This window comes from Amphiura filiformis, chromosome 7, assembly GCF_039555335.1.
Source record: "Amphiura filiformis chromosome 7, Afil_fr2py, whole genome shotgun sequence".
NCBI classification, from domain to species: Eukaryota; Metazoa; Echinodermata; class Ophiuroidea; order Amphilepidida; family Amphiuridae; genus Amphiura; species Amphiura filiformis.
Window position 1 is genome coordinate 64,829,342 of NC_092634.1, and position 23,834 is coordinate 64,853,175.

At 37.8% G+C, this 23,834-nt stretch overlaps 1 protein-coding gene across 1 annotated transcript in view; it reads right to left on the reverse strand.

The window, feature by feature from the left end:
• LOC140157475 (uncharacterized) overlaps positions 1-23,834 on the reverse strand; it is a 149,744-nt gene that overhangs the window by 82,202 nt on the left and 43,708 nt on the right. The window contains exons 22-31 of the mRNA XM_072180680.1: positions 22,691-22,738; positions 20,453-20,554; positions 19,849-19,906; positions 18,810-19,039; positions 15,845-15,937; positions 15,341-15,493; positions 14,495-14,620; positions 9,984-10,136; positions 6,670-6,864; positions 1,909-2,064 (exon numbers count right to left, since the gene is read on the reverse strand). Coding sequence (XP_072036781.1) covers positions 1,909-2,064; positions 6,670-6,864; positions 9,984-10,136; positions 14,495-14,620; positions 15,341-15,493; positions 15,845-15,937; positions 18,810-19,039; positions 19,849-19,906; positions 20,453-20,554; positions 22,691-22,738 — 1,314 coding nt within the window. The remainder of the gene's footprint in view (positions 1-1,908; positions 2,065-6,669; positions 6,865-9,983; positions 10,137-14,494; positions 14,621-15,340; positions 15,494-15,844; positions 15,938-18,809; positions 19,040-19,848; positions 19,907-20,452; positions 20,555-22,690; positions 22,739-23,834) is intronic.

Genomic DNA, 23,834 nt, shown 5'->3' on the forward strand with positions numbered 1-23,834 from the left:
TCTGGTTTTCCTCCTGCATCTAAAATCGGACATCTTTCCTTATCCCTGTCCCGTCATATCCGGATGGCATCCCGCGAGTTTAGTAGCCTCTGAGCACTATTGGGATTAGCCTAGGTTTCGGCCGAATGTTATAAATAAAAAAGCGAAGCGAGTGGAGCTCTCGCCCATCACGGTCGGGGGTCCTGGGCTTCTACGCTTTAAAAACCCTTTGGAGGCCCCTCTGGACCACTACAAAACACATTAATGAACTAATCGAACATTAGGCAGGAATTTTCGGGATCCCAGAAAAAAAAATTTTTTAAAGTTTTTTTTAATTTTTTGGGTTTGGAGTGTCCCTGGACCTAGAGCTAAATGCTAGGATCATTCATGATTATTGCAAAAACAAAAATTGTTTGTGTCTTTAATAATTATGCAAAGTGATAATTTGTATTCATGTCATACTCTACTAATGATTTCAAAATGGATACGCACTTTAATTCCACTCTAACCTGTATACATGATGGTATAGTGATTATGCTGATATTTACAGTGGAATCTTCAAATTCTTGTAACCTTGAAAGACTGTACCGCAGTTTTCAAAGATATGAAAAATGGTAAAAGTCCTCGATCTGATGGATTTCCAATCAAAATTTTGTTGTTGTTTTTTGGGGGGGCGAAATTGGTCACATTGTGGTGAATTGCTTTAACTGTTGCTTTGGAAAGCGACAGATGAGCAATCCTGAGGTGTTATTACACTAATTCCAAAAGAAGGAAAAATATTTATCAATATTGGAGACCCATCAGCCTGCTCAATGTGCAGGGGCGTAGCTAGAGCATCGGGGGCCCATGGACAAGGAGCAGTGCGGACCCTTTTAACCAGGGCGGGATGCCAGGCCAAAATTGGAAGGCCCCGAACTCACGTGCCGAGGATCAGGAAGGCATGTGCAATCCAAGGGGGGTGGACACCATTTTTGGTGGGTATGTTCCCCCGGGATTTTGATGTGGTGGGTCTTTGGGAGCTCGGACGGCATACCGGTAAAAGGGGGTCTTTTGGAGCTGTAAACAGTCCAAATCAAGGGTCTTTCTTGGCTTTTTGGTTGAAAATCGCGCCTGAAAAAAAGGGACCAGAAATATGAGGAAAGAAAATTTTTTGGGGTCTTTTAGAGCTGAAATTATCAAAATAAAGGATCTTTCGGAGCTCTATTATGGTCAAATATAGGGGGTCTTTCGGAGCTGCGAAATCCAAAAGGGGGATCTTTCCTGGGGGGAACATACCCGTATGGAAATTTGTGTTGAGTGCCCCCCCGGGTGTGCAAACAAGTCCGTGGCCAAGTTTGGTTTACGTATTATACATAAAAATTCAATTTTAGACTATTTTAGCCCTAGATCAACATGAATGTTGCTATTTGAATGCACGCGTAGCGCAGAAAATTTAACAATTTTGCCCTATTTTGGCCAAAAAACATGCTGTTATTAGGCATAAAGAAAGATGCATAGGGCAATTTTGGGGCCCTGGACCCAGGCCCCTCTGGCCCAATGGTAAACCTGGTCCTGCTCTTCAGTATCAAGCCTTATTTAATTTTCGCTTTTGTGCTCGGGGCCCCTGAACCCTTGGGGCCCATGGACTTCGTCCACCCTGTCCCCCCCCCCCCGCTTGGTACGCCCCTGTCAATGTGGAATAATGTTGCAATAAATGGCCATTTCAAACAAAAGTCTTTCTATTTTTTTTTATCTAACCGATACATTGGTGAGAATGTTAGATTGATTTGAGATATTATTGATTATATGTATTGATAGTAAAAACCTACCTGTGTTATTCTCATTTGTAGATTTTGAGGAAAATAGTGGCATTTTGGTGTGTTTCTCCCCTTTATTTACTCTCTTTTATTTCTTGTTTTCAACAAAGAAAGAATTAAACTATATGCTTACCTCTGCAGGTTGTCTAAACACCATGTCAAACTTTTCCATCAACTCCAGTAGTTCCTGCTTAATATCTATCCACTTCGTCCATACATGATCTATGAGTTCATTTTTCAAAATACCATGGTCTTGTAGTTCCTGCCACATTTTGGTGAATTTCTGATCCTGTAAAATTATTAAATTTTGATTAGTATTCCAGTCTTCACATACTCTTGCCTATTTCAAAAATATTCATGGGAGCCCTGAAATAAGATGAAATCCAAAACACACGAACATAGTGCACTCAATATAAACGACTTAAAGAAAGCATTGTAACACTTGAAAGAAAAGTCGATGTGATTTAAACACCAAAAAAGTATTGAGCAAATTAATTACTGAATGTAGCATTTCATACTGCAAATGTTATTTGTTGCCATGCGATCTTGTTGAACAACGTTACAAGCATTTCAATAGTAAAGAGTCGGATTTCAAAAGTTACCTGGTGCGAGCCTTATTCATTCAAATTTAAACCATTATGTTTGTCGCATGGTTAATAAATCATTATGAAAAGCAGTGACAATAAAACAAAATGGAGTCGATCTTATTGTGGTAACAAGAATTTATTAATCTGGAACAAGAGGACATTCAACAAGCAGCGAATCTCAGGTTTCAATGGTACAATTAACCAAAGTTCAACGAGAATGTAGAATTGCAGAAGCTGGTGTTACTCTCAGAGACAGCTCGTCCATCAACTGTAGAGAGATAGAGAGTATATAAAATCTAAGGAGTTAAAGCAACTGGAAACAATGATGACCTTGGCCGGATGGCCTTGAATTTATGGAGCGAAAACTAGCGAGATTCCGGAACCACCTTCACTTCACGATGCATTGTAAACATCATGGATTGTATCCTCCCAGTTTGAGTCTAAAATCTGCGGTTAAAGGAACCATGCTCAACGGATTATTCAGAACACGCAACATCTTCTTCTGAATGAAAGGATTCGTCAAATTTACTACACCATTAATGTCACGAAACAAAGAATCGCTGACTTGGATGAAAGTTTGTTTACCTGTTTACCGGTTGATGTTTACACCGACGTCAAGAATTGGGTCACCCACGCTAGTGAGGCTGAGTTCTCCAAGTGTTGCTCCCGTTAGAAAGATAAGTTCTCCCGGTTAGAAAGCAAACAGAAACTTTCCCGTTCTGATGTCCCTGTCTCATAAATGAGTGATGATGCTAGTAATAATATCACTGATAGATGGGTCATAAATAAATCGGACTGTCAAATCACTGAGCTTCAACTTTCGGTTCTCCGGAAGGGTTTAAACTTTGCTGTTACTCCTAGCAAATCACTCACTGTTGAATTTGTCACAGCGGTTGAAACAGTCTGTCATTTATTGGGAAACACTCGTAATAAGGCCGCAGAACTAAGATCTGATTGCGTACAAGTTCTCAAGCAAATCAAGCCTCCTCCAAGTAACATCAGTAAAGAGGAAAGAACTGCCCTACGTGAACTTAAAGAGGACAAAGACATAACAATCTTACCCGCTGATAAAGGGCGTGCAACTGTGATTTTGAATAAGACCGATTATCAAGATAAAGCCAACGATCTTCTCAATGACACTAATACTTATAAGTCACTTAAGCGTGACCCAACATCGATGTATCGCAATCAGCTTATTGAACTTCTTCAATCACTTCGTGATGATGGTGTTATTAATGTAATCACTTATCGTCAAGTACCCCCACTTCATCGAACACTCCAAAGTTCTACGGACTACCTAAAGTGCATAAGGACGCGTGCCCTCTCAGACCCATTGTGTCAAGTTGTGGGTCTATAACCTACAATACTGCCAAATTTATTTCTAAGATACTCTCATCATTAGCAGTGAGGACATGGTAACCAAATTATCTGCTATCAAACTCGCGGACAATGAAAGTTTGGTCTCGTCTGATGTGAGCGCTCTATTTACAGTTCCAGTGGATGAAAGTTTGGACGTTATCCATAAGGTTAAATACCACTAATTATGTATTACACGGGTTTCAATGGGAAAATGGCTAATTTCGGGTGGAATTTTCTCATAATTATTCAGAACTCTCACAGTTAAATGCCACTAATATCAGGTGAAACATGAAATATGATTTAGATGCCAAATGATCAAAAACTCAACATAGGTTGACCTGAGACTTTTCTTGTTTTAACGCACTGAACCGTAAACACCTTAAAATGGCAGTGCGTCCTCAAAGCTGAAAGTTACAATATGGTAGGGCGAATATTTACTAAAAACCGAAGCCGTGCGTATGAAATTTGGTACTATTACAACAAAACTTGCATATAATGAGAGAAAATATACCATCAAACCCGAAAAGGTACTTTTTTGGCTATATTACTTGATCAATTTCAGCGATTTTAATGCAGTCTTTTTAGATGCCATGCAAACAAATAGTTACTCGTCGTATTTCCATGTATCGCCCAGGCCTATTAGTGGTATTTAACCATAAGCATCTCACCAACGATAATACACTTTCCACTAGAACCACCTTGAGTCCCAACCAGATAATTGATCTCCTGAGAGTCTGTCTGACGACCACATACTTTACTCACAATGGAACTTTCTATACCCAAATAGAAGGCGCCGCTATGGGCTCCCCCGTGAGTCCCATTGTCGCGGATTTTTTCATGGAGGACTTCGAGGACAAAGCGCTCTCTTCCTTCCATTCACCACCACGGTTCTGGAGACGCTACGTCGATGACACCATGATAGTCCTTAAAACGTGTGACATTGACAACTTCACGAACCACCTCAACTCTGTGCATCCCGCAATTAAGTTTTCGGTTGAGCGAGAGGACAATCAGTGTATAGCTATGTTAGATACTCTTATCCGAAGGGATTTGGACGGATCACTCTCATTCAGCGTGTACAGAAAAGCTACTCACACTAATCAGTACTTAAATTTCAATAGCCATCAACCTCTCGAGCACAAACTGGATGTTATAAGAACACTAAAACACCGTGACAATGTCATTTCATCTAATAATGAGAATCTAGAGCAAGAACTTCATCATGTTCAACGAGCATTGTCGGTTTGTGGCTACACTAAAATGGGCCTGGAACTTAACTGACAGTAAAAAGATTACTCCTAAGCCTCTTGCTCAACGAGATACTCCCACGGTGGGTCACACAAGCCTGCCTTACATCCAAGGGGTTACTGAAGCCCTCAGCAGGAAGATCAGTAAAGCAGGGGTAACTGTTCATGTCCGGTTTATTAACACTATTCGCAATATGCTTGTCAGTCCGAAAGACAAAGTTAGCAAATCTGACCGAACATGTGTGGTCTACGACATACAAAGACTGTGACTCACGGTATATCGGCGAGACAGGAAGACCCCAAGGCAAACGGTTGAAAGAACACAGTCGCGAGAGCTCACCAGTTTGGTCACACATGAAAACTCACAGTCATCAATTCAAACCGGAAGAAGTGGAAATCTTAAATTCTAGATGGTTCCAGCGGGGGTGAAAGAATCCATATACATTGCTGCTTATAACCCGGATCTCAATACGGACAGGGTCAGCCACCACCTACCAGCCGTCTCCCAACCTGACGTCATATCTAAGTCACATGACCAAATCCCGCTCCAGTCAACCACTCTTGACAATGTCTCGTCGGATGACGGACGAATATTTGAGTAAGTCAAATTTTTATAGTTGTGTGACCAGTTTAAATTTACCTCAACAATGATGACCTTACTAGAAATCAGTTGCTGACCCAGGAGTACAATCATGAACAAGACAATTGGTTTCAACCGTACTTAATTTTAAGTTATTAGAACATCATTAATAATGTCTGTTTTTGTTTTCTCCATTTTTTTACATTCCAGTACCTCAGTTTTTACAGAGAATACACAAGAGGAGAGGAAAGGGAGGACAACCAGTGGACAGGTTATGTTGTGTCCAGGCAGTTAGGAACCAACTTAATTCAGATAGAACCGTCGGAAATGGGCGAAGGTTCTCTCCACAGATGAATGCAGAGTCTGTCCGTAAGATGGTTGTCTACAAAAAGAATGCATAAAAGAACACGAAGTGTTTGGAGGGGGACCGTTTGATGGTATGGACAGGAATCGGTGAAGAAGGCAAAACATACCTCAATGATCTGAGAAAAGGAATAAATGCACAGGTATTCGTCAACCAAGTACTATGACCAGCAGTAGCCCCATGTGCTGCTGCCATCGGTGAATTATTTGTTTTCATGCAAGATAATACGACACCACACAGATCCAAAATAACACAGACATTTCTTGACACTGAAGGAATAGAGGCTCTGGATTAGTGAGCCTGTGGGACATTCTGAACTGAATGGCTAAGTTCATCAAATAAGCCAGCGACAATGCTAGAAGATTTGGAACAGCATTGACGAAGAAACAAGACACCTTGTCAGAAGCATGCGATGTTGCATTACAGCATTTGTGAATAGTGGATACACTGAAGTAAACTGATAGGGAGTAAAAAATTAATCCATGAGAATAAGAATAGAATAGCATGAGATTAAAATAAACAGGTTCAATAAAGGTTATCACTGACGGAAGAAAATGTTTCTGTTATAAATTTATAGCGTGTTCATTGGCTTTGGACTTTTGTATTGGGCTACCACTTTTGCAATCCGACCCTTTACCATTGAAATGCTCGTAACTTTTCTGAGGTGTCGCTACAAAACTCAACGTTACAGACAAGACACAAGTGAAAGCGTCAGAATTGTTTAATATTACCGTCAACACTTAGTGACTTAACTTGCCTGTTTTTCATCGGGCAAAACAGTAATAACTGCCTTGAACACATCAATGAGCCACTGTGGGTCCAAGATTACAGTATTACTCAAGATCTTATCTTCTCCAAACCAGATGATGGCTCCCAAATCATGATAGAGACCCAGCATAGTAGTTAACTGCGACTCATCTTTAATGCCACATCTAGCTGCTAACTGTTGAGTCTGAGTTGATAAAAATAAAACATGAATAAATATCACAGAAGATTTGTAAAAATCATGTGTCATAATGAGCTCTTTCCGTTACTAATAATTATTGTTTTGTTGTTGTTGTTGTTGTTGTTGTTGTTTTTGCAATTTTACTATACGCAATATTATTACTTCCTTAAGAAAAAGTTTCATCCAGTTAAAAATCATGTAATAATGGAGCGGGATTGTTTCTATAGAAAAAGGTACGCAGTGTCAACTGCCCTAGAAAGTAAAATTACAGTACCACTTTGTCCATACTCCTGTTGGGTGGTTGTTCTACTACTACTTTCTCTGATCACCTACAAACATTTAATGCCTACATTTGTATAAGCCTATAGAAAAGGGGACACTTCTTCTGACAACATAAATAATCCTCGTATCTTGATAAGAATGGTCACAATATTTTAACCCAAGCACACTTAAATTTTACCTTGATATTATTTTAATCGATAAACGGAATTTATATAGCGCCTTGGCATAAGTATGAACAAAGCGCTTTACAATGATCTTAAAAAGTACAACTTACACTACATCTTAGGCTACAATAAAATGTACAACTTAACTAGAAAAAAACACAAAAAACTTTTAAAAGTACGAAGTTTTATAGGTAATTGCGTCCAGAGAGCTGGCACAGAATTTCAGAAGGCATTATCCCCGTATGTTACACTCAAGCAGACTGCCGTCAGCAGGTGATTGTAAGAACATACTATTAGAAAATGTGCCTTTATAAGCAAAATATATGTGAGGAATTTGTTGGAATTCGCTCATTTACTGGCATTCAGTGAAGCTCTTTCAGCAGAGGAGTGGTTTGTTCCATTCGATTTGCCAAGTATGGCAGCTCTGCTTTTGTATTTTTGTGTTTTTGTATCTTTTTTTTGGTTTGTTTTTGTTTAGTTTTTTTTTTGCCATATAACAAAGAGTTACATTAATCAATCTTGTTGTGTACAGAATGAGATGGTTTGATGATTGTTTCACATACGTTGAGAACTGGTTAATATAAGGTTATATGCAGAGCTAGCAACAAGGAATTATTTTGTTTTATCATCATTCAGCTTAAGCTTATTTATATTCATCTAGTTTTGATTTCTACATGATTCCAATTTGAAAAGAGCAGCTACACTATCTCCAGGTATGCGATGGTTAAATTCTGTATATATTTAGACTGTAAATGAGTAGGTGAGGGCAGGCAACATGAAGGCACCTTCAATCAAACCCTCTAAAGTGAGTTACGGTTATTGTGATCCCACAATTGAATATATGAATACAAAAGCCACCCAAGTCCATACTTTGGCCAAATTGAGTTAAGCATGGGAAAGTGTTGCTATACATAGGCCTCTCATATGTTTGAAAGAACAACTCAAATTCATCCTCTGTGTCTATTGAGCATGTGAAAAATAGCATGTATGAAAGAATCAACCCAAGTCCATGATTTGAGTCTTGTAACACATTGATTGAAATCCAGTATGTATAAAAGTCCACTTGTAACATCTTCGATTGCTGGAGAGTGACTTTAAAAAAAAGGGGGTTAATCAAGGAAAGTGTGTGGTTTATATTACATGGCAAAATGCGTATCAACATTATACATAACTTTGTGCTTTATTTTGTATTATCTTACTAGTGGTAATATCATTCCAACATTAGTGTCTTTGTATATGATTCAAAAAACCACCCAAGTCCAGAATTTAAAATGAACCCCACGAAATCCCACGAATGCTAATCGTCATACCTAATACAGTTTAACCCACCCATTTGCACGTACAACTTACCACATTGACCAGGTAAATCTAACTGAAGGAATTAAAATGATACACGGTTTTTTTTCTCAAAATCACTTCCCATGGACTTGGGTGGGTTTTGGATTCATGTATTCAATTGTCTGAAGCAAAATTTGTAGGCTAGCCGGCTGCTGCGATACTCTAGAATATATGCAGGAAGACTGGACTTCAGTCTTCAGTGCGGTGATCCCTGTGCAGCAAGATGAAGATAATACTGGGATTGGCGCAGGTGAAAGGTGAAGAATTAGCAAAGCCGACAAAACAAAGAAGAAATCGAGGGTGCCATAAAAAGCCTGGTGTGGTGGTTACAACAGCTAGACTGGAACCCACCAAGTAGGTGTCTGGTGTGGAGTGGATCCCATCCCAAGATGGTCATGAGGGGTAACCGACAAAGCGAGCTTCAGCTCTTTCTACCCGCTCAAGCTGGTCCACTCCAGTTTTGGTATGTAGATTCCATGTCTCAGAGGCATATTCCAGCTACGCGTATACGGGCCTTAGCTTTAACATCTTGTTTACATGGCGATTTTATCTGATCATTTGAGAGTGGTCGTCTAGCGGAGGTCATGGGAAATGGTCACACGGAGGTAATAGGTATGATCTATTAAGGGACTCACCAGAGATGTTATAATAGCGGTGCATGACTTTACGCCTCCTCGTTATTGCAAGAACAGCACACTTCTTGATGTTAAAATGCATCAGCCAGGTGGATAACCATTCTGTGTGAAACTATTTGGAGTATGGCATTATCTTCTTATTTTGGATTGGATTTGGTCTTGGATGTCATTGATGTATAGAAGAAACAGGGTTGGTCCTTGGAATGGATCCTGGGTTACGCCAGATGATACTACACGGATACACTATGTGTTCTGTTATGTATTAATGAACGAATCAAGGACAAAGCTTGACCCCCTGATAACGTAATGATCCAGTTTAGCTGACAGAAGATATGATACTCTGTCGAAAGCTGTGCTAAAATCAAGCAATATGACATCAGTCTGACCTCGATGTTGGAGCGAAGTAGCCCAGTCTTGAGTATATGTTATTAACTTTGTGACGGTGCAAAGGCGTTCACGAAATCCATGTTGCGAGTCAAGCAAGATATCATTGACGCTCACGTGTAGCAATGTAGCTGAAAACAACGTGCTCCAACGTGCTTAACCCTCTAAGCCAACACTGGAGGCTCTGAAAGTCCCGGTCTTCCTCAACATGCTTAACGTGCACATATCACCTCTGTTTTGCCCAAAGCCACACCCACTATGCATGCGCAGAAAACACATTCAAGTTTATTTATGCAATAAGTTACTGTTAATGTACACGTACCTCATTTAACGTCATGTAGGGTTTGTTGTCACCTGTGCCTAGGATTTCTATTACAGCTTTATGAAACTGCAACCACTTGATGGGGTACTTTTCTTTCATGTGTGGTGCATTCATGGAAGCCTTTGCAACAGCTGCTTTCATGGCCACAAATGACTGAAAATTAAAAAAAAAGTACTGAATTTAAGTATGGATCTTGTTAGTGGAATTCATTACAAAATCCCAATGAGTCAAACTTCTAAATAAGGCATGTATCTACACTAAGCCAAAAAAGAACTAATTTTTCGCAAGGTCATATCTTACAATGTACAATCCTGACCATGAAAATTAACCAAAATTACACAAAGGATTGTCTCAATACAATAGTCTAAACACATGTCAGTAGCCAAGCAGTTGGCTGAGACAACAGCAAATCGCCATAGATTGTCGCATGGTAATTGAATTTGGTGGAAGCGAACAACGATGCAAGACAACAAATGTCTAAATCATTTTGGGGGTCATTCAGGGTCATCCGAGGTCAAACCCTTAAAGATTGTCGCAGGTTCATGAAATTTGGTGGGATTGACCACAGATGCAAGACCAACAATTTCAAGGTCGTTTTGGGACCATTCTGGGTCATCCGTGGTCTAATCGCCACAGATTGTCGCAGGTTCATGAAATTTGGTTGGATTGACCACCGATGCAACACCAAAAATGTGAAGGTCATTTCGGGATTATCCGGGGTCGAATTGCAATATTTTGGGCCATTTGGGGGTCAAATCGTCATAGATGGTTGCATGTGCATAAAATTTGATGGAGCGAGATTCTAACTTAAACTGACTGAAAACATAAACCACCCAAACTAAGAATTCTTCTGTTTTTACAAACCGCGAAAGACGGGTGACCGCCTAGTATTGCATGATTTACTAATGTGAATATTTATATTATCATAGTGATACAATTCAAACTAGATATGGTTGCTGTCGCCTGCGAGGTATTTTTGAAGGTATTTTGTTTAATACCCGAAGTGACCCCTTAATCACCTTTGACCCCACAAAAAATATTACATATAAACTGGGTAACCACAATTCTTGTGTGAACATACCGTTATTGTCCTGTGCTTTCCTTAGCTAATACATTTTTGTAGGTATTTCGATTTAACCGGAAGTGACCCTTAATGACCTTTGACCCCAAATTAAAAAAAACCACATATGAATTAGGCAACCACAATGCATGTGTGAACATAATGTATTTCGTTTTATACCGGAAGTGACCCCTTAGTGACCTTTGACCCCAAATCTGTGAGGACCCCATACACACTGGGTTATGACAATGCATGTGTGCAAGTGGTGTCACTGTCCTACGTAATTTGTGGGAGAAGAAGCATTTTAAATGTATTTCGTTTTATACCGGAAGTGACTCCTTAATGACCTTTGACCCTAAATAAAAATACCACATATACACAGAGTAACCATAATTTATGTGTGAACATACCGCCACTGTCCTATGCTTTTCTTAGCAAATACAATTTTGTGAATGTTTTTCGTTTTATACCGGAAGTGACCCCTTAATGACCTTTGGTCCCAAATCTGTGAGAACTCCATATACACTAGGTAATAACATTGCATAGGTACAAGTGGCGTCATTGTCCTACGTAATTTGTGTGAGAAGAAGCATTTTAAGTTGAAATCACGTTTTTGTACCGGCCAGCCACAGCTGGCCGGTACTTATTATTTGGTTCAAGTTTGTTGTTGTTTCTAACTTTCTATTAGATAGTGTATGAACAAAACAGAAAATATTGTCAAAAAATAATCAAGTTGTCAAGGCAAATAGAAGTACCAAAATTGGTGTGTGAAGACAAAAGATGTTTTGTGCTGATTTTGCATTACTAAGGTAAAATCAGTAAATATTTTAGGAACTTTCTTTCTAAATTGAAATTTTGGCAAATTCGCTGGTCCTCTTACCATGCACATTGACCTTATTAGAGTATAAATCACAGGGGACTATATAATACTCAGTTCATGTGTCAGTGTGTGGTCATAGTGCTTTTCAAGCAGGGTCAAGGTTATCTAGCAGCGATCTTGCTATAAGTTAATGAAAATTAATTGGCAATTGGTGGGAGAGAATAACTGGCAGGACAATTGGCTCTACATTTAGGAGTTTCACAGGATAATAATTAGATGTCAGGATAGAAGAGAGGGTGTATGTTATGCCCTTAATCAAAAATCTGCTCTCAAAAGCTATTTGCACACATGATAAACAATTACCTTCGTTTGGAGAAGTTGATTAACTTCATATATTTAGGTCTATAATAATGATGAAATAAATTAGAAAAATGAAGCTTTAGTGCAGATGTAACAAATTATGTTCCTACGTATATCACTAGTCTTTAACCATGCTAACAAAATTAATACAATTGGGTTTCAGTATAATATATTTGTTGTTAATATATTCCAAAAATAATTATTCTTGATTATAGTGTTTAATATTCTGTGTGTTTAAATTTTCAAAACCAGATTGTTATGAATTAATCTATAGTAAAAGATGCGAATGTTGTTTGCTTTTACAAATTTCATTAGTGCACTCACAATTATAGACAGTTTTAACGTAAGTATAGTGTGAGAGAAAAATACAAAACAGGGTGTACCATGGGCAAAATCGTTGATGAATTAGCTTCCGAAATTCTTAAGGATGTAGAAGGGATCACATTTGGTACCAAATGTTTGGAATTTATTTCATCTTATTTCAAATTTATGTAACAACATAAAGACTGATTTTGAGAGAATAGCAACAAATGGAATTTGGCTCAAATTGTTCAAACAACCATAATCTTTACACTTACAAATTATGTTTACTGTATATCTATATTTAAATTTAATTCATCCTTTTGCCGGTACATCCCTTTTAAAGGGATTTTTATTTGTCATTGTTCTGATATTTATCTTTGTTTGTTTGAATGGAATATTCTAGAAATTCAACGAAAAATTGCTTATGAATAAAGTAAACAAGAAGTTAGAAATGTTAATGAAAGTTCGTTCATCTGTGTTGGTATAAATCATGATGTTGATTAAACTTTTGATCCAAACTCAAAGAAATAATTCCTACCTCGGAATTTTCAGATGATACTCCATCTTTCATCAGCGAATGACTGTATCAGGTCGTGATCTTTTTGATTTTTGAACCTTTGACCTTTTTAACCTTTGATCTTTTTCAGGGAGTCTACGAGTCTGTTATGAGGTCAAAGGTTTAGATAAGTAACCATAACAAAAAGAAATCTATGTAGTTAAATTCTTGTATCAGCTTATGTGGTAATTTGATTGACAGTCATACTGCACTAATTAATAAATAATCATACGTTTTTTGTACACTCCTCAAAATAATTTAAAGGATCAGTTGAATAGAATCAGCATTTTTGAAAACATTGGATATGATGATAATATTATTGATAATTGTGCTTGATCTTTCATTAATTTATTCGCTAAGTTGTAAAACAAAATTCATTCATTACAAATATCCGCTCTCACCCACATCATGAGGGGAGGAGGAAAAATGGAGGCTAAAATTTCGATTTTTAAGCCATGTTTCAAACGTCACCACGGTCAAGGTCAAGTCACATATTGCGATGAGTTTGTGTATGTGATATGTGCTTAGGTCTATAGATGCCCTCAATGTATCTCCGAAGTGGGGAAAGTCATCAATGTAACCGTTCAAAAGATGATCTTCTGGCCTCTTCTCACATATCTGAGGGTAGGGGTCATAATTGAGCTCCCTAGTGCAACGTAATGCATAAATGAATACTCTATATGTTCTGTCGTTCTGTACCATTTAATGATCACGATTGAGACCCCTACCCTCAGAGAGACAAGGAGGGAGCCGAGTGGTCATCTTTTGCATGTACGGTTACATTAATGAATTTTCCCACCCCCGGAGATACATTGAGGGCATCTTATACCCACTAATGTGACGTATAGACCCACACAAACGTAACATACACACACCCACCTCAATATGTGACTTGACCTTGACCGTGGTGAAGTTTGAAAAATGGCTCTCAAAATCGAAATTTTGGCCTCCGTTTTTCTCCCTCCCCCTCACGATGTGGGTGATGGCGGATATTTGTAATGAGTGAATTTTGTCTGCAGCTTAGTGAACAAGTGATGTAATTAAAGATCAAGCACACTTATCAATAACATTATCATCATATCCAATGTTTTCAAAAATGCTGATTCTATTGAACTGATCCTTTAATTCTTTTGAGGAGTGTATATTAAAGCGTGTTTGAGTGAACTCGGAAGCAGGAGATTTTGGCCTGGGTCATTTTAGTGACCGTAACAGTAGTTTTGAGATGCTTCCTGGAGCAACTGTAAGCCTCTTCCATCATAACAAAACTCAAATTGTTGACCTTAGGCCTAACAAAATTGTATTACCCTAAAGGCTTTGGAGCTTTAAGGGCAAGAAAACATTTTTAGGCCTTATTAGCACTAACCAGGGTCTAATCATTTCTAAATATCAAAATAAAATAAGCTGTTTTTTACCTCCTCATCAGATGGCTTCTTCTTTGCTGGGTCATTCTCTAGGAAATGAAATTGTCTTCTAACATATTTCTCGTATTGCTTGCCTTTTAATATGGCAAAGATTTGACGCTTCACAACTTCTTCCTCCTGAAACAAATGAGAACATTATGGAATCTTGCCACTGAATGGTTGGCAATAGAGGTACAAAATGGCATAGTATCTTCATCTTGCTGTACTCAATCAAAATTGTACAAGTGTGTGATCAATATAGCAAACTATATACATGATAACATAGCTCCATTGGGCATCGTATCGTTGTGATCATAGCATATTGCCGAATAAAATAAAAAGTACAAATAGTCTTCGAGGCAAAAGCTTTTCACTGGTAAAAAAACAGTATCGGCGCCATCTGCTGACCATGAATCAAGGGCCTTAAAGTCATAATGTGTACTCTATTTTATTTCAAACCTGATTTACCTGATACTTGTAATGTTTACAAAATATTCATCCAAATTCATTGTATTCTCAGGACAACAAAGCAAGTTTGAATGAATAATTATGACTTTAAATCCCCAGAGAACATGGCAGTTAAGCGGCTAAGATAGTAAGTGAGTTTTCTTTCACTTTACCTCATTAGTTTGGCTTCAAATGACCAAAAAACTAACAGTTGAAACTAATAATAGAATAACGAAATTAAAATTGATCAAAATCGTAAGAGTTAAATATATAATTAAATAGAAAAGCTGACAACCAATGAAAAAAAATAGAGAGAACACAAGCAGGGAAAGAAAACACAACATTAGACCTGCTCAGTTCAGCTATCTTGTGTAGATCTTACTATCTCCAGTAAATTAAAGTATATCTTACAACTGCTGAATCTCTTTTGTGTGTTCCAATGATGAAGATTGGCGGATATCCTTCCTTATCAGCAGAATCTTGTGCAGCATAAGTATAAATAGATTGCAACCAAAACTTGATGAAGTCCTCCCCATTAAAATCATGGAATCGAGACATTTCCTCCTAAATGAAATAAAAATAAATAATTAAATCAAGTATTTGAACAACCTTGTTTTGTGCAAAAGACGGAAAACATATTCAATGAGCCTAATTGAGCCTTTTATGATTTGTGATGCCCATAAAGTGAAGTAAAAAAGGTAATGAATGCATGAAGCATGGTCAAACATTTATTAGATTACATAACATAAAGAATGTCATCATATCAAGAACAGTCAAACTGGAATTTCATCAACCATTTTAATGAACAATCAACAACACACTCAATGCAATTTTGAATCGACTTTTGAAAACACAAAACACATCAAACAAACAAAAACGAAACAAAAAGCAATAAAAAAATACCTGTAAATTTACCTCTAAAGAGAAATCTTGAACTTCACATGGCTCTTCTAGATTCTTGCTCAAATCAAACACAAGTGCAAAAACGGCTCTACGATTGAAAAAGACCTGCAGTAAAAAAAGTCAAAATTATAACTAAATAAGGACAGGGGCTTACTCTTTGTGAATTTATGTTTCCTTGTTGTAGAAAGCGTATAACTGTCACATAACAGTCATCTTCTGTTTTTCTCTGTAAGAACTCCAATTAGCAATTATCATCTTTTGGATGTGGTTTTGCATAGAAAATTCAACGACATTTGAAAATATTGTACAGAATTTAATATAAAGCGGGTCACGAGTGATAAAACACAAAATACCATTTGAGACATTAATCAATATATCATCTTTATATTATGTTTAACTAATAAAAACACTTGGCCAGTCAAGCAATATTTAAATTCAGGTCTCAATCTCACTGTATGTGCCATTTTCATATATAGCTTTATTTTGAGGAAAACTCCCTCACAACTGTACTTAACGTTTCCAGAGATATGGTAACTTTAGTGTTGCTCGAAACAATAAGATACAAAGGAAGTTGATCACTATTATTGACTGTATCTTAAAATCAATATTGAGCACACCACATATTCAGTTTCACCTTTATAACATAATGAATTCTCATAACTTTGTGAATATTCGCGATATGTGTGATCCAATCATATTTTATTATTTGTAAACACGCGAATGCAAATGTAGGTCATTAATACTTCACAATTGACCGCAAAGTGTGTGATTGTTTAAAGCTTGCACATAAACTCGCATGTGTGTATCATTTATAAACGCGCAAACAAGCGTGCGTAATCACGGCGAGTAGGGGTGCGTGACCATTATTCAAAAAAGGGCAATTGTATTACAAATCTGTAAAATGCGTTGGAAGCAGAATTTATTTCTGCACATGTTGACACCTCATTTGTAGCAATTGACTAAATATTGACGTCACAGTGTACATTTAAATCAATGTAACCCAAGATTTGAAAGTTGCAGTAAATTGTATTGCTTTTGTATGCAGTATAATTGAAGGAAATCTGTGTAATGATATCTGAGTGTTACTGTATTGTATGTAGGTGCAACTTTCAAATCTGGACCTCACTACATTACATTGACCGGTGTTTTATTATTTTCTGGGCTATCGTATCAAATGATATGAGGTGTCAAAATGCGCAGAAATAAATTCATTTGACAAAACGCAAACGCTGAACGCGGTCACTAATATTCAACAGTGGACCTCCGCGCCGTCAGCGTAAATATTAGTAACCTCCGCTCGCGCCGTGTCAGAAAGAGTGGCGAATTATAGCTTAAATTAAAGTGTAAAGCCTATACATAAATTTGAGTCGCCAAAAAGTCGCATTTTATAATTATTGAGAAAATAGGTCCGCGAATTAAAAATGGCAGAATCGGGTTTGCAGTCTTGAGAGCATGTCAAAACAGTGAGGGCGCTGTTCGCGGCCTCCTAGTGGGAAAACGAGATGGAAGAACCCCCATACATTGAAACATATGTTAAACTTTCATCGATTTGCAATCGACTGGTCATCATACATTTTTTTAAAACGAGCCCAAAAGGCCTCAAAATGAGCAAAGAAAACCGGTGTTTTTACACGTGTTTCAATGGGAAGATTATTTAGTGGTGTGCGCCCTTGTTATTCGCACTTCTGTCATTGCTCGTCCTGTTTTAGCCTGATCGATTTTTGGAAAGGCAAAACGTAAAATTTGTTTATTTTTGTGGAAAATGGGTGTTATTTTGTTTAAGTGAAGAGATGAAAGTGACGGTTATGAATGGGGTTAATAACTTTGCATCAGTAATATGTCGGGCATTGTGAAAAATCTAAACATTTTGCTTTGGACCTCGGAATATCCCTCGGTTCCAAAGGCAAAATGTTTAGATTTTTCACAATGCCCTCGATGCGTAGTTATTTAGAGGTTAATAACTGCGCATCGGTTATTTGGAGGGCATTGTGAAAAATCTAAACAGTTTGTCTAAACATACGCCCGAGGGATATTCCGAGGTCCAAAGCAAAATGTTTAGATTTTTCACAATACCCGACATATTACCGATCCAAAGTAATTAACCTCATTCATAACCGTCACTTTAATCTCTTCACCTTACAAAATAACACAAAACTTTGCTCCAAAGTAATTAACCTCATTCATAACCGTCACTTTAATCTCTTCACCTTACAAAATAACACAAAACTTTGCTCCAAAGTAATTAACCTCATTCATAACCGTCACTTTAATCTCTTCACCTTACAAAATAACACAAAACTTTGCTCAAAAGTTTATAAAAATAGATGATTTTTACATCTTTCCTTTCCAAAAATCGATCAGGCTAAAACAGGACGACCAATAACAAAAGTGCGTATCACAATCTGTGCAAATATGGTAGCGAGCAATCCAAATACGGCATCCAGGAAACGCGCAGTTTGTTAGACGCACAGCAACACGTAATCGCCGGTCAATTGTGTGCGACATTGGAACAATTACGCATTTTGCGGTCAATTGTGAGATATTAATGACCTCGATTTGCGTTCGCGTTTTCACAAATAACTAAATGTAATTGGATCGCACGCACCGCGTTTATTAATGAGGTTATGAATAACCTCTAAATAGCCCCCTTTTGAATAATGGCCATTTGTGTTAGGCCTCTTGTATATTTACCTCGGCCCAACACCAACCCGTCAAAAAATATCGCACATTTATTATTATCTAAATATTTTTAAGTTGAAAACCATAATTTCATTTGTACTAGTGTAAATTATGCTAATAAGACTTTGATGCTTAACATGATAATGTTTTTAGTTAGGATAAAAAAATATTCTGGTACCCATGCTCAATCATTAAGCATCAGGATTACGGTTCTGAGTTTGTCTGGTCGCTGCCCAAAAAACACGAAAAGTATTAAAAATTATATATAGGTACACTTATACAGTTTGGTATACCTTACCTGATGGGTTGTGTAATATAGATCTTGGCCAGCAAAGTCCCAAAATGTAACTTCCAAATCATCTGGTTGCTCCTTAGCCTTTCTGATATTTTCTGGAATTTCATCCGGTTGATTGCTAGCCTTTTCTATATTTGCTGGAATTTCATATGGTTGCTTCACATGCGTTCGAACCTTTTCCGGAATATTAGCTAGTTGTTTCTTGGGTTGACTGATTCTTTTGATAGCACCACCTTTTAATAAATAAATTAAGGTATGTATATACAAATTTAAAAAAATGAATACAGGAATATAATCTCCTTACATATTTAATCTTTTAACGTACCATATTATGTACAACTGATGATGAATATAAATTCAACTTTAAAACCTAATTATCATAATACATCAGGCTTGGCGATTTTTTTTATTTAAACAAATCGATTTAAATGGGGGGCCTCATAATCCGGGCTCATAATATGACGTCATAGCGACTAGTTTTGGTATCACTGGATAGAAGAGACACATAGCTATACATTTATACCAAACATAACGGTATATGTCGTTCATAATTGAAAATTGGAGGGAGTTGTACCCCCCCCCCCCTTCGTAGTCCGTGTTACAGAATATGGCTCAGCAGTTCTAGGGTTTATTGCAAGTTTATATTATATGCCCAATACAATATGCCCAATACACCAACTCAACGTTCTCAATACACCAACTCAATGTTCGGTCTGTGATAAATTTGCGATCGACATCCATCACTAATGTATATAAAATACCACGTTTTTGACATTCGTCACTAAAGCTTATTCGGCTTATAATAGGCGGAAAAACAACTTCATAACATCGTGTATTGATATAGATTGACATGCACAGTTGGGTACCGCACTTACGCTAGTGACTGGAGCACGCTCATATGGATTTACGAGTATAAGATGGGACTTTATTGGCACCGGCAGTAACAAAAAACGAATAATGTTCGACTATTATAAGCCGAACAAACTTTATGTACCTGACGATTACAGTTAGTCTTCTTTTATTGAATCATTTATGCACACACCTTGTTTAGGACCTTCAGCATTTGAAGCTTCCACTGGTGTTTCCAGAGAGGGGCTTGACTATTGTATATAAAATAAAGCAAAATAAAGAGCGAAATATTCGAGAAACTGATGGGCTACAGTTTAAATAAAACTTTGATATTTCTCATTGTTCCACTTTAATTTTCAATTCCAACATAAAAAGCTTATAAATATAAATATAGACTATGCCATAAAAGAGCAGAATTATGCAGCTTATAAGGTGCAGTTTGTAGGAGAATGCATTAGTCCTAACGTCCAAAGGGCTTTTTGGCGACTGGTAGCCACGAAACTTTCGCTGGCACGGCCAATGAAATCCTATAGTGTGTTTGCGTCATCACATCACCTGGGATGCATGCACCCGTGCAGTGCATTATGCAGCATTTTGTAGTACCCGAGAGTGTTAGGGTTAATTGCATCCTGTGGATAATGGAGACACTGTTCATTTCACCAGTAAAATTACATAGATTGGTGAATAACCATAATCATGGGTACATCTCTAGACATGTTACGAATTACATTATTTTTACCAGGGTAGCCCAAACTGTGAAACATACAATTATAATATATTCTTAGACTGTGGCTTACCTTGCTAGCGCTGAATTCCATTGGCACCTGCATGTCGTCTATCACACGGTAGACGCCAGTAACCGCGTCTTCGCTCGTCGCAGCTTGAGTATGTAGCGCATGCTATAATAATAATGCAATGATGGTACCTTAATTCTTGCTAATGAAATAATGTTTAGTTTTTAGTAACTATCTAAGAATGAGAATAAACAATTGTGCATTTTGTTTTTACTATCCTCTGCCGTGTGATGCGGCCCAAGGACTCATGTGCACTTGGTTTATCCCGATTCAATGCTCGCTCTCGCAGGTTTTCTCCGGGATCTCCGGTTTTCTCCTGCTTTCAAAAAATCGGTGATTAGTTGTTTGGTTATCAAAACTTCCTTCACCCAATGGAATTTGGGGAGCTGCACAGATAATTGGTGGATGTTACAATCTAAGTGCGGATAGGTCTGCGCCTGAGGTTCGGCTGCAACTGGCCTAGATGATGCGATCTGATTGTGATGATTCACCATGGCAGCGAAATTACAGCGCTTTGAATCCTTCAAGATCTAGCTGGAAAAAGGCGCTATATAAATCCGAAATTTATTCATTTTTTTTTTATGTCGTACTGGATACTGGCTGCTCCGGCATCCACAGCTCAAAATATTCACTACTCAAAATATTGGACCTGTCTGTTAAAAACAAAAATTGCTATCGTGTATTCTCTAGCTCATAAATACAACACACAAGGAGACAATAATAATTAACATAACCCTGACGCCCTAGGGTGGTTTGAGTGGATGGGGCCTAGCTATGTGATGCCCAAATGCCACTGAAGGGGTGCACTCCGAGTATTGGATTATGTTGGATTTCATGTTGGCTGGGTTAGGGTTAAAATCTAATTCAAGTAAAATAGTTTCACTTCTTCTGATGTCATTATGTACTTAGATGTTTAGCATTTGAACAATTAATACAATTTTCCTTCGGGGCTGCGCCCCTCAGGAAAATAGTACTGGGTCAGTCCATCTTAAATCACCTAATGGGTTGGCTGGTCACCCTCTCGGATTTTGTTTAAAATCACTTATATCATAGCCCTATGTTCCAAATGAACACATTTCAAACGGTAGGTCTCTACTCCTTGTCGTTTCCGAGAACCGGCCTATTGAAAATTGGGTCAGACCCCCCTTTTTGGGCATGTGTGTCGCGACATTAATTTTCTTCCGAGTTTAGACATCCATATCTTCCCCTAGGGGTAAGCTACAGGGCTACAAATTGGAATCTAGGGTGTCTTTGACCCAAATAACCAGATTCTGGACTCATAAACAACGTATCACACCCCCATTTGCTGATATAGACAGAAAAAAAATGCATGTTTGTGTTAACGCACATGACAAATTTCTGTTTTTGACCCCCCCCACTTCTTCATCCTAGATGTCAGACATCATCTATTTTGCCTTTAGTAGGCAATACAGGTTCATGTGTGACCCCCTATAGCAGAGTAGACCACTCATTGGCTTAATAAAAATTTCACAGGGGCTCAAATATGACTCCTCAGCCAAAAGACCCCCCGTTCGTGACCGCATTTGACCTTGTGGGAAATAATCCACCATAACCAAACTCACGCAAATTCAAAATACTTGCATGATGTTCCTCTGTACCAAAAATCTTAGTGGTGTCAAGCCATCTTCATGGTTAAATTAGTGTTTGAATCTCTCATTGAAATACACAGTAAATTGATGAACTTTGCATTCTGGGAATTAGAACATTACTGTGTATTTCAATGCGATCTCCAAACAGTCATTTAACCATGAAGATGGCTTGACACCACTTTGATTTCTGGTACAGAGGAACATCATAGAAGTATTTTGAATATGTGAGTTTGATTATGGTGGCTCATTCCACATAATAAAATTTGGGTTGGTATTTAGGACAATTTTGTGTGTATTTCAATGGGAAGTGGACAAACAAGCCATAACTCCGAAACGACAAGGAGTTGAGACCTACCGTTTGAAATGTGTTCATTTGACCCATAGGTCTATGACATAAGTGATTTTAAAGAAAATCTGAGAGGGTGACCAGCCAACCTTTTCTGAAAATTAGGTGATTTGATATGGAATGACTCTACTATTGATCTCACCTCGGGCCCACAGTTTTAACCAGAACCTCTCATGGCAGTATATATTTATATACTATTGCTCTTTGATATTGAAATGAGCATAAATGAAGAATACTAATGGTAAAACAGATATTGGGTGATATTATTGCATCATCACTATTTACCTTCTTATGGAAAATCCCCATGCCTCTGCTCATCATTTGGTGCAGAACCTCGTTTTAAAGAAGAATTCAATAGAAAAGCAAGTAAATTACCTATTTGAGCATAACGTAATTTAGTCCTTAGTAAGTAACACAAAATCAAACATTTACATTTAGAGTATTTCCATTTAATTTGAGAATTTCTGCACAGGAATGCAGCAGAGTCACAGTCTTGTTCTGGCGAAGATCATCCACTTTATCAATCTTGATCTGTCTTAAAGCCATATTATAACATTTGCTGAGGAAGACGCCCTCACTGAATTTTTAAAATTCCTTTTTTACACGATTAAATTGTATTTTATTAAACCAATATACCCTGCAAAAATCAAGACTCTAGGTGCTGTAGTTTTGTCAAAATCCGAGATTTTGAATAAAACGCCGGAATCCGCGCTTTATTATTACGATGGAATTATTAGTCGAACGCATACACGATGTTCATAACACACAGTACGTACGGCGTGCGGGACGGTGATACACATAACAAAGGGTCGTACCACAACATGACCGAAGGAGTGGTACGTATTGGCGACATGTGCGCTGGTAGTAAATTCCAATTTTCTTTGCTTTGCCGTATAGTTGTTCGGCTCCAAATTAAAAGGGGATATATCTGACAGTAAAAGCTAACATTTTATGGCAAAGAAATGCTAATCTATTTTGTTTGAAAATGTTATTATATGGCTTTAAATAGGTTGCTCCAGGATGTTGGATAAAAGTAAACCAAATTACTTTCCTACATTGTGACCATGAATATATTTATTTTGCGTGTCAGAGTTTTACATTATGAGAAATGGTTACATTCTTATCACCCGTCCCAGTGTCTCTATGATGAAATGCCTCTGTCAGATTACTGCACATACCGCCAGTGGCGTAGCCAGGGGGACAAGGGGCAGAGTGTCACCAATAGAAAATTTTCAGGGACAAAATGGGACGGTAAAGAGCAAAATGTCCTTAAAACAATCAAAAATGAGACGAAATCTGGTTTTGCCCCAAAAATGGGGACGAAAATTTGGCTTTGCCCCCTCACACCAAAATTCTGGCTACGCCACTGTACACCGCACTCCCAAACTTGATCATTTATGTTAAGGGGGTACTACACCCCAGGCCAATT